General features: G+C 24.8%; 3 protein-coding genes across 5 annotated transcripts; 2 read left to right on the top strand and 1 right to left on the bottom strand.

The window, feature by feature from the left end:
- The first annotated feature begins 2,329 nt into the window (after nt 1-2,329).
- LOC114122320 (ubiquitin-conjugating enzyme E2 G2) lies at nt 2,330-5,723 on the top strand. 2 transcript variants are annotated; one of them, XM_050199792.1, is made up of 6 exons: nt 2,330-2,539; nt 2,625-2,706; nt 2,783-2,901; nt 3,443-3,583; nt 3,646-3,780; nt 5,477-5,723. In XM_050199792.1, the coding sequence occupies exons 1-5, from the start codon at nt 2,497-2,499 to the stop codon at nt 3,768-3,770; spliced, it is 510 nt and encodes a 169-aa protein (XP_050055749.1). In that variant the 5' UTR covers nt 2,330-2,496; the 3' UTR covers nt 3,771-3,780; nt 5,477-5,723. The 2 variants fall into 2 exon arrangements, with proteins under 2 accessions (XP_050055749.1, XP_027840749.2); XM_027984948.2 differs by lacking the exon at nt 5,477-5,723 and having other exon boundaries at nt 2,331-2,539; nt 3,646-4,008.
- Nucleotides 5,406-10,195, bottom strand: LOC114122176 (uncharacterized). Of its 2 annotated transcripts, none has more exons than XM_027984773.2 (8): nt 9,906-10,195; nt 9,637-9,824; nt 7,281-7,618; nt 6,898-7,200; nt 6,261-6,840; nt 6,022-6,190; nt 5,765-5,963; nt 5,406-5,649 (listed from the first exon to the last, which is right to left on the bottom strand). In XM_027984773.2, the coding sequence occupies exons 2-8, from the start codon at nt 9,757-9,759 to the stop codon at nt 5,472-5,474; spliced, it is 1,890 nt and encodes a 629-aa protein (XP_027840574.2). In that variant the 5' UTR covers nt 9,760-9,824; nt 9,906-10,195; the 3' UTR covers nt 5,406-5,471. The 2 variants fall into 2 exon arrangements, with proteins under 2 accessions (XP_027840574.2, XP_027840567.2); XM_027984766.2 differs by having other exon boundaries at nt 9,637-9,803; nt 9,906-10,193.
- A 129-nt stretch (nt 10,196-10,324) lies between these two features.
- LOC114122134 (GDP-mannose 4,6 dehydratase) lies at nt 10,325-19,691 on the top strand. Its single transcript, XM_027984707.2, has 7 exons — nt 10,325-10,811; nt 10,876-11,118; nt 11,177-11,369; nt 11,483-11,715; nt 11,868-12,083; nt 19,240-19,308; nt 19,415-19,691. Exons 1-7 carry the CDS (start codon nt 10,743-10,745, stop codon nt 19,475-19,477), a joined length of 1,086 nt encoding a protein of 361 aa, XP_027840508.2. The 5' UTR covers nt 10,325-10,742; the 3' UTR covers nt 19,478-19,691.
- Nucleotides 19,692-19,915: the final 224 nt, after the last annotated feature.

The raw sequence follows: 19,915 nt of genomic DNA, 5'->3' as shown, positions 1-19,915 counted from the left end.
GAGGTTATTGTTGAATTTTATCATGATTGTATAGACTACTTATCGAAAATTATTTTTTAAATTAACAATTTACTATTATTATATTATTTAATTATTATGACTATGATCTCTCGTATTATAATTATTAGTTATTATTATGTTACCACAAACGAGAATATTTTGTATTTTTAATATTTTTTTCCTATGTTCTATTAAATAATTATATGATAAAATTATTTAAAAAATATTATTATTTATTATTAAAAATGTATTATATGATTGTAAATCCATTGTATAATCAACAATCAACCACAGTTTATAAAATATTTCAAAATATAAGATTACAATGATAGCACTTTTATTTTCTTGGGCTTTTTTTCCGGTGTGATTGTAGTTTGGGTTTTTTTTCGTGGGTATTTTTTCCGCTTCTCATTGATTAAATATTTAATTATATAAAATTATAAAACCATCGGGGCTTCAAGAAACCTCCGGGCCCCTGGCCACAAATAAAACTGTATAAAATGTTAATATTTAGGTACTTGTGGAATTAAATACTTCCACCTTTAATGTGCCTATTAGTACATCCAAAAGCTGAACACGAGACAACCATATTGAATATAGGTACTAGGTATACAAAATTGTAACAAATTACAAACTAACGAAAAGGCTTGAGATTATATAGGCATTTAAGTAAATATCTCAGCTATTAAGAACGAAAATAAATTGTTATTTACAAATTCATCGTATTTTCCTATGTAAAAATGAAATGTTTTGCCCTTCGGTGGTGGGGGTAACGTCAAACACGACGGCTCGTTTTTACGGCCGAGTGTGCGCTCCAGTATATCTTATCTATCTCAGTGTTTTTTAGTTTATAAAAAAAATAGTAACAAAGATAAATAAAATGATTACGATAATAAACTGCGTACTCTATGATAACTACAATATTTTTTAGAAAATGAAATTATTTTTGGGGTGCTCAAGTCCCCTGTGCACCCCCCTAGTTGCGCCAATGACTAATTACAACCTCCATTAAAGTTTTTCAAATCGCATTATTTGCTGATAAATTGTTTAATATCTTTAGTACTTTCAATTTAAATAGACTGCAATAATAAAAAAAAGAAATAATCACAATCATAAGTAAAGTTAGTTTAAATTAATATTTAATATAACCAAATAATAATTTTTACTATAAAAATAATTCAATATTTATGAAATTAATTTTATAAAAAAAAATTGGTAAAGAAACATAATATTATACCTATCGTTCTTTAACATCAGTTATAGCTAATAAGTAATAACGAATGTACGCAAAAAATTAAACTTGTTAAATTTATAGTAGGAAAGAAAAGAATACATTTTTTTATCAAAATATTTTATTTAATCAACATTTTTATATAATATATATAATATTTTTATTTTGAATGACAAAAACATGGGTGCACAATATGGTATAAAATTAGGAAAAAAACAATATTTCATTCGTGTAGGTAGGTAAAAAAAAAGCCAAAGTGGCTTAAAACAAAACAATATACTTAAAATTGTAGAATATCTATAATGTCCAAGTGCATACGTATATGAAAATAGATTTGAATATTTGAGATGAATTTATAAATAAAGAACCTACAGTTTTGTTCTAAAAAAAAATTTTAATTTAATTAATCGAGAAATGAGCTTTTTTCAAAATGAGACGTTAAGCGTATCCGATCACGATTCCGGATAAATTTCCTGTGCAAACGATTTGTACTGAGGCTCTATTTAGCTTTGAAATAGTATTGCTACTATTGCTCCCGAGCCTTCAACATTTTACGTTGTATCAATTGCCGAGTGATACTAATAATTAATGAATAAAAGCTCCAATACTACTGCCTCGAATTTACTCATTCATTTAAGTCCGAAATAAGTCCCTGTAATTAATGAAATTCAATAACAAATCATGCTATCCGCACGAAACACTATTCTGAACGCCAGTGCGAAGACGGCGTCAGCTCAGTTTCTATTTCTAATGATGTTTTATAATTTATTTATGTACCTCAATTTTACAATATTCTTATTTCTTATTGCGTTATAAGATCAATCGGTAAATTGAAAATATAAGTACACATAGAAGTATAGAACATTAGTAGTACCTAGATAAATAATATATTTTAAAATTTTGGGTCTTAGTTTTGAGTTTATTAGATAAGACTATTCTTTTCGATTTTTAGAGGTTTTACCCGCGCAAAACAGTTTTTTGTCAAGTATTTCTTGCGTCTCGTCTCTATCGTAGTTTGTTGTTAACACGGTTATAGATATAATAGGGCTTGTTAACCATCGTCATCAATACTTATTATCAATTTTACTGTTATCAAAATTGGCCCAACTGGTAAGTTTGGATTAATAATTAATAAATAATAATTATTCTAGCCGTTCATTTTATTACGAAACGATTCCTTTTTATTTTGTTTTGTGATTATTGAAACATTCGAAATTGAAACGTGTCTTTTATTTTACACCCTACAATTCATCTAATTGTTTGCGATGGCTGGATCTGCTTTAAGAAGACTTATGGCTGAATATAAACGTATATTAAAAATTTATTTACCTATGCACTTAACTATAAATTACATAAATTTCTATCAAAACTTGTAATATAATTTATTCTTTAGAGCTGACATTAAATCCTCCGGAAGGGATTATTGCTGGACCAACCACTGAAGAAAATTATTTTGAGTGGGAAGCATTAATTACGTAAGTTATAATAATGTCATCATGTCAGTAAACAGTACACTCTCAATATTTAAACAAATAATTTAATTATGAGTAGAGGGCCAGAAGGTACATGTTTTGAAGGTGGTGTTTTTCCAGCTAAACTTATATTTCCATCTGACTATCCATTGAGTCCACCAAAAATGAGTTTTACTTGTGAAATGTTTCATCCAAACAGTAAGTATAATTTGTGATGTATATAATATTGGTCCATTACAAAATTATAATTTATTAAAAAAAATATTAGGAAACATTTTTAAATGTAGTGTATGCACATTATTTTGTCAAGAAATGTAAAAAAATCTATAAGTAGTTAATGTTGTTTAATTGTTGTTTTGATTTTAATTCTTTTGAAAGTATAATTTTTATATAAACTTCTTATTGTTGTTGAAATAACTTTCTACATTCTTAATCTTAAATTATACATCTGTTATTAAGATCATTATATTATTTGTATGCAATAAAGAGTTTAAATCATGAATATTATTTACTAAGTGAAACATTTTGTATTATAGCTTAGTACCAAATATTTATATTTTTAAAATAATATGAAGGACATATTTTTGATTTGTAAAGTAACAAGGTTGAGAGGGTTATTGCGAGTATAATTGAAGTTTGTTTTATGTTTGGTAGAAAATATTATTCAAGGGTTAAAATTAGTTTTTAACATTTGAATCAGTTAATAGGATAGATAATAATAGGATTATTTAAATTTTAGTTTATTCAGATGGGCGTGTATGTATTTCAATTCTCCATGCACCTGGGGATGATCCCATGGGTTACGAATCCAGTAATGAAAGATGGAGTCCTGTACAGAGCGTTGAAAAAATTCTTTTATCTGTTATTAGTATGCTTGCTGGTAATTATATACAAACTATTAATTTATTTCATTATGTATTAATTTGAATTCTTTTTGTTTAGAGCCAAATGATGAAAGTGGGGCAAATGTTGATGCGGCTAAAATGTGGCGTGAGAATCGTGAAGAATTTAATAAAAAAGCTGAAGAGTTAGTCAGAAAAACTTTAGGAATACCACCAAATGAATGAGGTCAGATAGGTAAAATAATTTAATTGAAACATTTGGCTAGTTATAAATAATGATATTTGAATAACCACATGTACATACACTATTAAGTTAAATTTTGAAATATGAGTTATGAGTTTTATATTTTATACATATTTATGTGTTAATCAATACTGGATTTTAATATTAAATTTGGTTCAGTTTTTGAATGTTTACATATGGTGGCAACAGAATAAATAAAAATACTTGCAGTTTATGAAATAGATTATTGATTTGTTATAAATCCTTTGACATCTTCTATCCTTCAGTTTATCATGTCACAGAGATAATTTAAGAGAAAAGTAAAATTTTTGTTCGCGATGAAAAAAAGAACAAATAATTTAACTAGATAAAACATGTAAAACATGTTGGGTTTTTATTTTATTAAAATCATCAAACATAAATTAGTATTATATTATCTACAAGTCACTTATTTCACACAATGAGTCTTTGACTTATGCTTAATGCATAGAGCTAAAAAAAATATGTAGTCAAACATTTATATATTAATTATTAAAATAATAGAGTTAACTCTAAAATCACAATGAATCACTTAAAAATAGGTAACAAAAAATAAAATAAAAATATACAGTTCTAAATAGGAAATAGAAATTAATATTAATTGTTTTTCTGATTAACATTTATTCTTAAATATTAAGGATAACATTAAAGAACACGAAGAAATAATTTTAATTTTTTAAGGCATTTGAAATTAATTCTTATAAGTTTATAATGTTGCGTTTTTATAAAAAAAAACAATACATGTATCATGGTATTTTAAAATTCTGTAAGAATTAATTGAGAATAAATAAACCCATTAAGAATTATTATTTTAAGAGAATTTTAATTTAAAGTTTTAAAATTGTTGTAAATTCAGTTAAGTAATAAACTGTGTACTATAATAAATGTATAGCAAAAACAATTTGATTTTTAAAATGTATGTTGAACTTTAATGTTAATTCATTTACTATTCAATGAATTTAAACAATTTTTTGAATATGATAATATATAACCTACAGATATTTATTAATAAAATTGTAGAGATAAAGAATGATATAAATATTATATTTTCTAACATCTTCATTCATTTTCTTATATTATTGCTGAACGTATTATGAGTAATACAATTTTTTCTTTGTCATTTTAGATAGTAATTATTCAATTTAAATGATTCATCTTTAAGTTAAATTGATTAACTAGTAGGAAAACGACAAAAGTTATTACTAAATTAAGTACAGGGCCTTATTACAAAATTAATACATATTGTTAGTTGCCCAAGTATAAAAATAAATAATTGTACAATATAAACTCAACTAAAAGTCTGTTTAACAGGATCAAACTAATCTGGTGTAAAGAATTCCAGATTAAAAAATAAATAAATAATGGTTCAAAATTAATTTAAGCTCTTAATATGCTTTCATGATGTTAAATATTATGTAATAATAATTATTTGGTTTGTATTACATATTGTTTCATGATATTATTTTTTAACTTGTTATTTTAAATAGTTGAGTTGTCAAATTACTTAACTGTTACTGTATATGAAATAATATGAATACACATGGTTATGACTGGTTTTAATTGTTACATTTTTAAATATGTCTTGCTAAAAGTCAATATATTGGACAATATATTTATATTTTTTTTTACCAATAATATAAATTTCTAATGATAAATTGATAAATTTAAGGTGGTGTAAATGATATTAAATGTACAGCTGGAGTAGGAGTTGATGATTGGCTACTGTCAGAGCTACCTAGTTGTTCACAATAATAATGAGGTGTATTTAAATAATCAATCAGTCGTCTGGGTAATGGCAATTTGTGGATCAAATCTCGTCGTACCATCTTCAAAATGACAAACCTAATAAAATAAATACATTTTATTTAATATTAATAACTCATTATAAAATTCTATTAAATCAAATTCATTTTTTATTGTGCATTGTTTTAATTAAATATTTTTATTAAGAATATACCTGGCCATGTGTTGTAAGCTTTGGACTTGTTTGAAGCGAGAAACAGGATGAAGTAACTGAACTCTCATTGGTCCGAGAATTGGACGTCTATGCAAAAAGAACAAATACCTTCCACTACGAGAATGTTCTACTGCGTTTTCAACAAATTCAACAATTGTATGACTTTTAAATTTTGTACAACTACCAAAACTAAAATTTCCTATAACCAAAAATTAAATATGAAAATTATTTTTTAGGAATTTTATCTTTATTATTACCTTGATCATGCTCAATTCTAACATGCCGAACAAAACCATTCAGTTTAAATGTCAATGAAAATATATAATGATCATCACTACTGTCACGTACAATAAACGATCCATCGGGTTCATTTGACAGTATTTTTTCTGCAACTTCTCCCGATGTTGGACCCCAATACCATCCATACTATAATTATTTTAACATACATAAAATAAAATTTACGATTTATCTGTATTAAAATTTTAGCAAATCTTACATCTTTCACTTTTTCAATGCTAGTTGCAAAATCCATACTAGTTTCACGTTCATATGTATCTCTGGGCCCATCATCAGGTACAGGTGGAAGTGCACGATTTTCAAACGTTGCCTCCTTAGTTACATCTAAAAGAACGACAGTATCTGTTGGGTTTAATTCCGGGTCCAAGTCTGTTGATGTACTTTTACGTGAACGAAAAATATTACAAAATGTTTGTTTTAAACTAAAAGAAAAGTTGGATTTTGTCGATGAAATAAATGGAGATGAACAAAAGATTTTTCTTGTTGAATGACTAGAGCTATGACCACCAATATCTTCTGCTGTGCTATTGTCTTTAGCTTTTTTATGTTTAATATTCACCATAAATGATTTTTTTCTGATTTTGCATTTAGACGATGATATTTTGCTAACACAGTTCTCTTTGTTGTGATCGTTTTGTACATCATTGCATTTTGATACATTTGCAACTTCAGGTTTGCTACACTCTTCTGTATTACTATAAATATTGTGAAGAATTGTTCGTACATCTTTTACAGTCATGTGTATGGGCTCTTGAACATCGACACATTTTTCGCCTGATCTGAATTAGAAAACAATTATTAAAATAAAATAATAATGGTAGGTTTGTGATGCTTACTTTTTACTAACTGGTATGGAATGGCACTGATCACGAAATTTTCTTTTTTTTCTCAACGGTCGTCGAAAAGCGACATTAAATGGGGAACTATCAATTGGTAATGTATATGTATCGCTATTAAGAGCATCATGTGAAACAGCAGAAGATATAAAATTTGAATCATCCGAAGAAACTACATTAAATAAGGAGTTATGAGACGATGAAATAGTTGATAACAAAGAATTATTTGATCCATTTGGTAAACGATAATTAGTTTTCCAATAAATACCTAAATTATGATACAGTTTTTGTTGTTTAATGTGCCTAAAACAAAACAAAATATGTATTGTTATTAATAATAATATTATACATACAATTTTCAATATCCAAAGATAAAATATTACCTAGTATCATGCAATGGATCTAAGTGTTTCAGCGAGTCAATGATCAACGACTTTATAAAACCTTCTGCATATTTTTCAACACGAATCATACATTCATTGGTGTAGACAGGAGATTGAATATGTTTACATTGATTGTCTTTAAATTCAAATGGAGGAGAGTAAACATTAATAGAATTTGTATGGTCTTGAAATTCAACAGGAGGCTGAATTGGATTCTCTGATTTTTGAACATTAGGACATTTCTTCAATGTATTATACTGTTGTGTATATGATGTGTCAGAATCGTCAATTAGAGAATCCTCTTGACTTAATGATAACTCATCATCACATTCTTTACACTAAAAATTAAATTAAATATATTGAATAATTATAAGTAATTACTAATTACACATACACTAAATATAAATATCTAGATATTTGAAATTCTATTGAAAATACCAAAATATTATGAAGTAGTTAAAAAGTATTAACATCATTAAATATTATGTAATGGTTTGGAACTTTGATAAAAATACAAGTAGGCATTAAACAATAATATTATAAAATAACTGTTATTTTAATTAGATACACATTTAATTAAAGTGTTAAAATGCATTTATTTTTTGATTATTTTATAAAAAGATTAGTTAATAATTTAAAAATATATAATACTATAATTAGAATATGTGCAATTCTATACAACACAAATGATATGTAAACTTAAAATTGTTATAAATATTTATAAACCAGTAAAAGTATAATTAGGTACTGATACAAACCACTTAAAAAAACACTTAAGTTTTTTATAATAGGTCAATAAAAACTAATTGGTTATAGGCAATAGGCATATATTAATGTAATATATTAATTATACTAATATTACCAAATTACAATTAATATTTAAATATACTTTACGTGTAATAATAACATTGAAAATTATTAAAAAAATTAGATTAAATGCATTCAGAGGTATTGAGAAAATATTCTGGAATTATAACTTATAAGAGATGGTAAAAAATGAAAATATGGTAAGTAAATATCAAACTTGGTAAAGTATTAAAAAAATAGTAAAAATATCTGGCAAACATAGCTTTAATCAAGATTTTAATTGAATTTGTTATAAATTTATTACTAAAATTAATAGATCTACGTAGGAATCATTTCAAATTATTTATAGGTTAAATTTTATGATTTATACTATTAAATTCACTATAGATTTATTTATATTTTAATCAATTGAATGTTAGCTCTTACTTTATTACCAATGTGGATATACATACAGCTGTTCCTTGAGAATGAAACATCATAATTCTGTTTTTTTTTTTTTTTTTAAGACTAGATAATACAAGGACTACAAATATTGTATATTTTAATTTAATTTGATGTTTTGGCAAAAAAGTTAATTATAATTTTTATTTAATTACTTTAAAAAAATCGAAGATAGCCATTTTGTAGTTTATTTTCCTGAAAATTTTGACATTTTAACATTTTATTTTCATTAACATCATGATTTTTATTTTTTTTTTAGTTTTAAAAATAGTATTGCAGATCACACTGAAATCATTTGCCCGCTACATCAGCCCAAGGGCCACATGTTAGATATACGGGTATTATGATATTAAATAATTTACAATTTGACTCGAAATTAGAAAAATTATTAAAAATTATAAAATGAATTTGATTTTTTTTAAAGTAATTAAATAAAAAAATATTTTTAAATTTTTTTACTAAAGCATTAAATTAAACTAAAATATGAAATATTTATAATCCTTGTTCCTGTGAGTTGTATAAAAAAAATAACAAAATTAGGATATTTCCATTATTTTAGGAGATATCGCAATCGGTAAATCATAAAGGGATACCTATATATTATATATAATAAATCTTTATTCATCAGCTTGTTTATAAATACTGTATTATAATTATTAGGTAGATACATGGGCGCCCATAAGTAAAATTTTAGGGGGGGTCAAAATAAAAAATTCTCAAATGTAAAGATAATAATTATATTTTGGTAATATTTATTGAGTTACAAGTTTTTAATATTTTTTGTCCAGGGGGGGGGCAAATGCCCTATCTTGCCCCTCCCAATGGGCGCCCATGGGTAGATACCTACTTAAAATAATTAAAATAAAGATCATGTTTCAATATAACTTTGAGCATTTTGTGTTAATGTAAGTAATAGTTTTACAATAATATTGAACATACAACTTATACAATACACTTAATTTGGTAAAATATTAATTTTATAAAAATAAAAATTGTACTTAATATTGTAGTTGACAGGTAATGAAATAAAACTTTAGTTGTGTACAACAAATAAATATATCTACACAACATTACTTTATAATAATATAATAGTCACATAAAAACTTACTTTAAATTGCGGTGAATGTTTGTTAGAACTGCTACTGGCAGAACTGTTTGAAAACGAACCATTGACCAAAAGACCGCTGTCGTCTTCACTGAGCAAAAGCACATCAGATGTTGGCGAATCCATCCCATATTAAAATTCAGCAGGAAATCAATCATGTCGCCAACAACCTAACGAGGGATAAGACATAACTTAAACTTAAAGTAGGTTCAACTCGACAAATTTATAGATTATTGTTTGTAAACAGTTAATCAATAGCATTTAATACTTACTTTTGTTGATGGAGCCAAACTGTTGTCCACATAATGAGTTCTTTTGCACGTCAATCTTAAATTTGGTACCAAAAAGTATCACAGTGTTCTAAATTTCGACTACTTATAGTCGAAACGACTATAATTTAAAATTACTGTGATTAAAAGTCAAAATTCTATGTAAGGAAATATTTTCTATTAGTATTTACTATTTATTCCCAAATAAAAGCTTATCAAGATAACATTGGACTTATAAGTAGTTTTAACAACAGAACTGTACAGTGGACAGTCAGTGGTTCTCATTTCTCAAAATATATATTTCCATTTTGCAGTGGTGTTATCAGTATCCTTTGTAAAATTAGTATCCTCATGATGACTTCATGATTATCTCTATAGCCGCCATGATAGTATCCATCAGTATCTCATCACTTAATAACAATAATAATAATATTAATAAAAATGTATTATAATTTATAGTATTTTTTTTATAGTATTTTTGTATTAATTAACATTATATTATAATTTATTGTTTGTATTCTATACCTGCTGCTATGTTTCTCGACTATAAAATTTAAACAATTAATAATAAACTTATACAAATCATAAATTATTTTAATTACAACAAACTTACTATAAATTAACCCATTACAGGATGTCTGGGTTATAAATTAACTATAGTTGGATTTTTTTTTATTTTTTTTAAATTACTAGGTAATGGGTGTTCTGATAAATTAAAACGTAACTTGATTCACCAACATTTTAAAAAATAAATATTTTTTCTATTTCAAGTAGTTAAAAAAAAAAAAAAGTATATTGGCAAGTTTGAATTTAATTTAAACTTGACTATACTGTATTGATATGGAAAACGGTGACATTGATATAAATAGTTGTAGAAAAGTAGCATTAATCACAGGAATCACTGGTCAGGTATATAAATTCATTATATATTTATTGTAAATATTGTATTATTCATTTGTTATTTTAATTGTAGGATGGATCATACCTAGCTGAATTGTTGTTAGATAAAGGATATGAAGTTCATGGTATTATACGGCGTTCAAGCACGTTTAACACTGGTCGTATAGAACATCTCTACTTAGATCCTAAATCACATATGGAAGGCAAAATGAAACTTCACTATGGTGACATGACTGATAGTAGTTGTCTTGTGAAAATTATAGGAATGGTGAAACCAACTGAAGTTTATAATTTGGCTGCTCAAAGTCATGTTAAGGTAGATTGTTAAAGGAGCTATCTTGTAATTTTTCATAGCATTTTTAATTTTATTTTAGATTTCATTTGAACTAAGTGAATATACAGCTGAAGTAGATGGTGTTGGGACTCTTAGGTTACTAGATGCCATTAGAGCGTGTCAGCTAGAAAATAATGTACGTTTTTATCAAGCTTCTACTTCAGAATTATATGGAAAAGTTGTTGAAATACCTCAAAAAGAAACTACTCCATTTTACCCTAGATCTCCATATGGTATTATTTTATATTAATGACAATGTTTTTGTACTAAAATTATATTTAGCCTTATTTTCTGCAAAATGTGGTTCCTGGTTATTAACAATAGTTAAATGAATTTAAATTCTTAGCATGTGCCAAATTATATGCTTATTGGATTGTGACAAACTATCGAGAAGCATACAATATGTATGCTTGCAATGGCATACTGTTTAATCATGAAAGTCCTAGAAGAGGTGAAAACTTTGTGACAAGAAAAATTACCAGATCGGTAGCAAAAATTGCAATTGGTTCATTGGATTGTATTCAATTAGGAAACTTAGATTCTAAGAGAGACTGGGGCCATGCCAAAGATTATGTTGAAGTAAGATAATTTATTCTTTTTAATGAAATTAAAAGTATTAGAAGTAGATTCAATAATTATTTGTATACATATTATTTATGTAAAATTCTATATTTTTCATAGTGTCAAATAGTTAATACTTGACAATTTATTGTGTTTTTATTTTTTTAAAGGCAATGTGGTTAATGTTACAACAAGATACACCTCAAGATTTTGTGATTGCTACTGGTGAAATGCACAGTATTAGAGAATTCGTAGAAAAAGCATTTAAGCACATTGGTAAAACAATTATTTGGGAAGGAAAAGGGTTAAATGAAGTGGGGAAAGAAGAATCTACCAATGTTGTACGTGTTAAAGTGAATCCTAAATATTTTCGTCCAACGGAAGTTGTAAGTAGATTATTTTAATACTTTAATTCTATTTTATTATATAATATATTATACATTTATTTTAATTAAAGATAGGGATTAAAAAAATCTCGAAAAAAATAAAAATAAATCAGTATTATCCAATAAATATCATACAATTATGCTGTATTATGCATTAGTAATATGAAACTTCTTATATACATTAATAGGTACTTATTCTCTTGTTTATTTTCATTGCTAGAGAATGGATACGAATGCTCTACTAACAGAATACTAAGAAAATGCTCTTAAAACTATTTTTAACTTTAAAAATTTGGTTAATTATATTTTTATAAATTCTTATTCTTAGGTATTAATTAATTGTAACATTTTCATCAACTTCTAGTTTTCGTATCTTCTTTTTACTCTGAAAATTATTTCCAAAAAAAAAATTTACAATTTCTGTTGTATGTATGTATATTGTACATACATTAGTGTCTACACGTGTCAACAATAATTTTGCCTGGCATCACATTTATCTGATCGGTAAAAACATAAGAAATATTTATTTTTATTCTTTTAAAATGAATGTTAACTAAATTTTTATCAAATTTTATCCATTCTATTTAAAAATAACTTAAAAACATAAATATGCTCTAAAAAGTCAAAAAAAAGTCTTTTTTTTTTTTTTTTTTTTTATAATAGCTTTTAGTATGTAACTATAATAGCTCAACAATTATTAAGTAAAACAAGTAAAAACTATGACAAAGATATAGTAAAAACAATAAAAAAAAAAAAAAAAAAAAAAAAAAGTCTTAAAAATGCATAAAATGCAAAATAAAAGTTAAATTTTTTAAATCCTTGATGTATGAAATGAACTCTGTGCTTGGAAAGCAATGTTTTAGGACATTCAGAAAAAAATACAATTTGCATTAAATTCGTTCTCTAATCATTAAATTTTTAAACAAATACTCAGATATTTTTAGTTATTGGAGAAGTTTAAAATTAATGAAAGTTGTAATAACTGTGTAAAGAGATTTGAGTCAAGTATATATTTTGTACAAACATTTTTTATTAAAATTTAATTTCTCACTTATAACTGAGAAAACGCACCTAACTTTCCTGGTCGACCTACCTACATAAAAATAAAAATAAAATCTTTAAATCTAAGAGTTCATAAATTAAGCAAACTTATTTGATCAAAATTCTTTTTAAAAGGCAAAACATTAGTATAAATCTAATTAATACACTCTGTTATTACTATGTATACTTCTTACTACCTATGTATTAAACTCTGGGAACCACAAAATTTTCTAACCTAAACATATTTCAATCAATTTTTTCAATCTATAAATCATTAACTCCCAACAAATGTATTTTGGTATGTTAGCAACAGAACCTTATACCATGACTTCAATATTCTAATTATACCAACACAAAGGATGCAATACTATTATTATATTAAACTTCATAAAAACATCTGAAAATACTCAATCCCTCTCATATTCAAGCTATCCTCTATCACTATATCTCTTTGTTACTTTAAACGGAAGTGGCTACATGATCTTATTAATATTTTCTATAATATATATAAAATAACTTAAATTATCATATCTAGAAGTAGTATTAATAGATTCCCCTTCCTCTTATGCTGTCACACCCAGAAAAAATTTGTAAATTCCTTTACCCATTGTAATATAATATACACTGATTATACATTTTCTATTTTCTATCTTTTTTTTTTTTTTTTTTTTATAAAGGAAAAAAACTAAAAAGTGATGCTGATTTAAATTTTACTGTTTAATACTTTATTTTACTATACTTTTGTTCATATTTAATAATAGATTTGTATTTTCTTGTATCAATCTCATATAGTTATGATGATGTGATAGATTGATAATATTGATTACATTTTATAAAAAATAGTATCTTTAATCCTAGTTTGCTGATTCTACTATAATGTAATAATGTAAAATCAAAATTGCCTATTTAAGTAGGTATTTCATGTCTTATAGGCACTCATTTTCATACTATAAATTATAAATAGTATTTATAATTAATAATATTATGTACATTTAAAAATAATTTTATTATATTTTTTATAAAAATTAAATAAAATGTTAGATTTTCTCAACTCACTTACTGGCATATGCAACAAGGATCAGTTTCTGGTAGTGGTGTCAAAATAAGAGATTTTAAAATAAACTTTCATTTAAAGTTCTAAGTAATCAATTTGATTGTTTAATAATACAAACAGAAAACTAAAGTCAACAAAAGTTTTCTTTAAAATAACTTTAATGTTTGTCTATTTTTTGCAAAGAAAAAAGTTTCTAGTTTAAATAGATTTAATTTAGAAGTTTGAGTATGGGGATAAAATCATGTATGATAACAATCATATTAAGTGTGTGCACGGGAAATTTCGAATACTTTGTTAACATATATTTTTTTTTGTGCACAATTATATATATAGGTAATTGATTTTAGTTAATGTTTATTCCACTAAATATTTGTAAGTACTAAATTTATCAGCAATGTGTATTCTAAAATATAATAGTATAAATTGTATTATCTTTGATATCCTTGGTATGGGAGTTAAACTTTTTTTTTTATATTAACTACTGTATTATGATATTTACTTATTATTCAGACTACATGCATCAATTGAGAATTTAAGAGGTTGTTATAACTATTATTATATTACAATCATATGGCATGTATCTATTGTACCTACTACTATACTTTAATATTTATGCATTGTATAACATTATAAATGCTATTGTATGTTTAAAATAAATACATTTATACATTAATACAGTTTATTGGTATAGGGTTAAAAATATTAATATAGATAGGGTGTATTGTTATATGGAATCATTTATGAGTAGTTATATTTTGCTAAAACCTTATTTTGATTAATAAATGCATTAAATTTAGTTAAGAAGGACATGAAAATTTTTTTCCTTTGAATCTAAAACTATTTGTATGTAATAAATAAACATGATAATTATCAACCAAGTATTATAATAATATATAACAATAATACGGTAATTGTGTGATACAAGTATGAAGTAATGGGGTAATACAGCATGCTGAAGAAAATAAAATAACAACATAGGTATTATTTTTTATCCAATACTTCATTTAGTGATTATTTTATATACTTAGTAGAGAGATGAATGCATTGATTTTACAATGATGTTTTTTTTCTTGCTATCATATCATTTTTGGCAGTAAAAATGCTGCAATTTTTAACTTTAAGAGTGGTTTCTGGTAAATTAGATCAACTTTCGATGTTTTTTTGTGGGGGGGGGAGGAGGTCAAAATTAAAAAATTCCAGGTACATATTTCTTGATAATTAAGAATTTTTATGTTAAACCAGTTTTTAACAAAATTTATATATTTATTTTGTTAAAATCTAAAAAAACTTAAAATTTTCATCAATTCATCGTTTTCTATACATGGTATTATTTTGATTATTTTTTGAGCTATATATATGCAATTAAAATTTTTTATTTTTTTTTTTAAAGAAATTTATAAATAGGTAAAAATGCTTCTTCCTAATTGAAAACCATTAATAATGTATAAATGCTATAATTTTTACAAGAATTTAAAGTTCATGCTAGTTTGACAAAATTTCGATAATAACAAATTATTTTATAGTTAGAAATTTATAAAACATATTTTGTTTTTATCTAAGATTTGAAAATTTAAAACATGGTTCTTTATAGGTTTTTCAAAAAGAATAAATTTCTATTTGAAAGTAAAATTAATTTTTCATGACTGATTGAAGTTTAAATTCAACTTTCAAAAATACTTGTTGATATTATGGGCTATGGATGATAGATTGTCTCCGCTAAGAATCATTTTTTGAATATGCAATAATAGATCATAGAATCAAAATTTAAAACATTTATTACAGAGACTCAAACGCGCTTGCATTATCCCTGTTTATTACGTATAACCTATGTGAGATTTCTTTACTCTCTCGATATTTATATCAGAATTAGCAAAGTTTTAAATCGCATTGCGAAGATTTTTATTTGTGTTGCCGTGTTTTAGTTTTTTTAATAATATGAATTCAATTAAAGTTATCGGTTTGAGAACTTTTGGGTTTTTTACATTTAATTATTAAAAATTATTGGTTACTACTATTAAAATAATTAAGACTCTATGACACTAATAAAATTTTTTCCAATGCGATTTATAATTTTGGTAATTCTGTTATAAATATTAAGGGAGAAAAGTCATCCCACGTAAAACAGTATTTAATTATGTTACGTATGTATCAGACAGATACAACACATTCGGGTTAGGTGCGACATTCTCTTAAGCACCTAATGTACTGCAGAGTGGTATCCACTTGCTTACTTTTTAGATTTTGAACGGAGTGATGAATGTATTGATTCTACAATTATGCATTTTTTGTGTATGATAAGAATAAATATTAAAATGTGAAATATATTATTTATGAATAATAATATATGCCCACGTCTTTTTGATAATAATAAATCTTAAATACATTATCTGCAACTATTTACTATTCTTACTAATTATTGTATAGTTATAATTGTTATAAATTAGTATAGAGTCCTAGTAAAATGTAGTTAAATATAGGTAGTTGAAATATTTATTACTTATTAATTAATTTAAATATTTTGTTATTATTATTTCAAGAAGAATTTTAATAATCATAGTAATTTTAGACTGAATATAGAGATAATATATAATTAAACTCAAATTAAAAACCAAGTTTAAATGTTTAAGTATTACTATCTTATAATAAACATGAATAAAATGTATTGTTTTTTTTTCTTTATCTTATTATGTTCAAAATTTAAATTCAAACTATAATTTAATAAAACTTATCTAATTTTTATTTACTAGCTTATATAGGGTGATTATTTTGTGGTTAACATTCAATATCTCAGCAAATATAAATGTTTCTGAAAAAATATTTATTACATTTTTTGAGGTCTTTATAAAACTACACTTTTTACTATTATTTTTAATGATAACATTTTTAATTTTATATTCCGATGCAGAATATTTTTTTGAGAATTTTGATGTATAATAATCGAATTTTGATTACTAAGTAGTTAGTTATTACTTATAAGTATACATAATGTTAAAGCAAAATATGAGGAGAGTAATAGACTAACACTTTGTGAAGCACTTAACTCCGCTTATTTTAACCGTAATTTTTAATTAATTCGATTTTTATACATCATTATCAGAAAATTGCTTCGAGAAAACATTAAGATATAGAAATAATGTGAATAAAATGTCTAATGGTGCCAAGAAAAAGCATGAAGATCAAAAATCACACTCCATATATTTTTTTATAGCATAAAAAAAATGTTCAATAAAATAAAAGTACAGGTGAATAATTACCAATGCATTCATTTAAATCAATATTATTTATAACTTATACGATTTATTTTTTCAATATATATATCTTTGTAATTCATACATTTACAGCGTTGGTAATTAAATAATAAATTAAAAAACAAAATGGAAATTTAATCAATTTAATTATTTTTATAGCTTTATTTTTCTTATACTATGTACTTACTACCTTATATCGAGTAATATAGTTGTAGTATATTCTACCGATGTTAATTTACAGTTTATTGGTGGCTATTAGTAAATGCCTATAAGCACATCCCCTTTATTATGCTAATGTAGATAGAAATATAAAGTTAAAATGTTGTTTTCATTCAAAAATTCAAAAGCTTATTTTTTTTTAAAGTTCAAAACTCTCTTTTTTAAATTATGATAAAAACAAGATAAAAATAGATTTTTTTAATAATGCTGTTTTGTTCTGCCTTAAAAAAAAAAATACTTTCAAAACCGTTTATACTTTTTGAGGCAAAAAAATAATATGATTGTTGAGTGTTAAAAGAATCACCCACTATATTATATAGGTATATAAAAAATGTATAATGGATATATTTTTTATGGTAATAATGTTTTCTTATTATTAATTTAATTTTTTTCAGCTTTATTTAAAAAATATCAAAAATGTCGTAAACATTATGTCATTAAATACCCCAGATAATATCTATGTTCAGAGATTATATAAAAAAAATTTTCTTATATTGTGAAATTTAATTAATTTCAATTTAAAATCAAATATTATTACCCATATAATATTATGTAGGTACTAGGTAGTATAGGAAGTACCTACCTAATAATACCTTATGACTTGTAATATTTCAATAACCTTACGTTTGTTTTACTGATTGAGAATGTTTTATTTATTATAATTGATTGTTAATAATAGACAGTAAAAATGGAAATTATTAGTGTTCTCGAAATCAAGTTAAGGTTTAACTAAATTAGCATGTCCGCCTTTTTTTGATTAAAAATTATTATTTCATCATCTATGTAAATGATATTGGTTTGATACCTTGACGTATTGTTAGGTTTGTATTTAAATATTTCAAGTAACGTACCTATAATTAATTTTAAAGACCTAGATCCAATGCTTCATAGATTTAAATTTTTAAATGTTTAACGCTTTAAATTTAAATTATACATTTTAACGTTATTAATTATTGTTATAATACATCAATGAATATTTGTTTGAATAACTAATAGCATTTTATATGATAGAGAGGTAAGGGTTGGGGATTGGATAAAACTGCACAAAACTATACTGTTATTATCCACGATTATATTCTGTATTATTTTTTTACAGTATAGTAGATTTTTTTGTATTACATGTTTCAATTTATATAATTGAACAAGAAAAAATGCATTGTTTGCAAAGGTGTTCATCTCGTTCATTGTCTGTCTGGCGTATTTATATATATATATATATATATATAGGTAGTGTAGAATGTTTGTGTTTGGCATGTGTTTATTCAAATAACATAATCGTTCGGTTTTTCAACAGCACAACAAATGAATATAATGTATACTTGTTTATTATTCCCCGGCAATATAAAAGAACATTAGCTTTGTTTACAATTTCTGCAATGTGGGGTCCCCGCTTGTCATTGTAGATATATATTATATTTATATATAAAAAAATACATCCGCTGGGCATAAAATAACAAAGGCAATCGTCGTCGTATACAAATACACGTTATACTACGTATAGTATTATAATAATATATTTATTTTATCGATTTTAATAAAAACTTTGGCTTAATACTATTTAAAAATCAAAAACAAAAAACTTATACGATTTCAGGAACTTTTGCTGGGCGACGCCACCAAAGCCAAAACTGTACTCGGATGGGCCCCCAAAGTAAATTTCGAGGTAAACGTCGACCACACTTTGTCAATCGACTTTTATATGTCGATGTTATTTTATATAATAAATTTGTAACACTCGCGTCATGCGAATATTGATTGTATTTTTCTAGGAACTCGTCTACGATATGATGGAAGCTGATCTAGCGCTCATGAAGAAAAATCCATCTGCCTGAACTTCTTCATCCGTGCAATACCTATTTTAAATTGTGTTTATAAACTATAAACATTGACTTATTGTGTGCATTTAGTTTTTTGGTGATTTGTTATTATTGGATATATTTATATATATTTTTTTTTAGGACTTTAAGAGCCTATTATTTTACATATTATTATACCTATCTATATTATACCTATGACCTATCTATATTATACCTTATATTTATATTCTTGGACTGTGTTTGTCTTTGAACGTTTTGGGGTCGCACACACGTTCTGTTTCTTTCTGGATATCTATAGTGTATTATACCAACTATAAAAGAAACCGGGAGTTATACAATATACATATTGTGAATGTATTATGTTTTAACTTCCTGTGGAACCTAACCTAACCCTACGCCGCCTATTGTTTATTATAATTATTTATTTTCACTATTTTTTAAGATGATTTTTTA

This window comes from Aphis gossypii, chromosome 2 (genome assembly GCF_020184175.1).
Source record: "Aphis gossypii isolate Hap1 chromosome 2, ASM2018417v2, whole genome shotgun sequence".
NCBI lineage: Eukaryota > Metazoa > Arthropoda > Insecta > Hemiptera > Aphididae > Aphis > Aphis gossypii.
Note: the sequence above shows the minus strand (reverse complement) of the source record. Positions and strands in the feature narration are given on the sequence as shown.

What these genes read in the sequence shown, in the direction of transcription:
- LOC114122320 (XM_050199792.1), top strand. Translation starts at nt 2,497, where the DNA reads ATGGCTGGATCTGCTTTAAGAAGACTTATGGCTGAATATAAAC. An exon ending in GAGTGGGAAGCATTAATTAC is followed by an intron (nt 2,707 to 2,782) that starts GTAAGTTATAAT and finishes AATTATGAGTAG; the next exon opens with AGGGCCAGAAGGTACATGTT. An exon ending in TGAAATGTTTCATCCAAACA is followed by an intron (nt 2,902 to 3,442) that starts GTAAGTATAATT and finishes TTTAAATTTTAG; the next exon opens with TTTATTCAGATGGGCGTGTA.
- LOC114122176 (XM_027984773.2), bottom strand. Translation starts at nt 9,759, where the DNA reads ATGGATTCGCCAACATCTGATGTGCTTTTGCTCAGTGAAGACGACAGC. An exon ending in AACATTCACCGCAATTTAAA is followed by an intron (nt 7,619 to 9,636) that starts GTAAGTTTTTAT and finishes TTTAATTTTTAG; the next exon opens with TGTAAAGAATGTGATGATGA. An exon ending in TCCATACCAGTTAGTAAAAA is followed by an intron (nt 6,841 to 6,897) that starts GTAAGCATCACA and finishes TTTCTAATTCAG; the next exon opens with ATCAGGCGAAAAATGTGTCG.
- LOC114122134 (XM_027984707.2), top strand. Translation starts at nt 10,743, where the DNA reads ATGGAAAACGGTGACATTGATATAAATAGTTGTAGAAAAGTAGCATTA. An exon ending in TTACCCTAGATCTCCATATG is followed by an intron (nt 11,370 to 11,482) that starts GTATTATTTTAT and finishes TTAAATTCTTAG; the next exon opens with CATGTGCCAAATTATATGCT. An exon ending in ATGCCAAAGATTATGTTGAA is followed by an intron (nt 11,716 to 11,867) that starts GTAAGATAATTT and finishes ATTTTTTTAAAG; the next exon opens with GCAATGTGGTTAATGTTACA.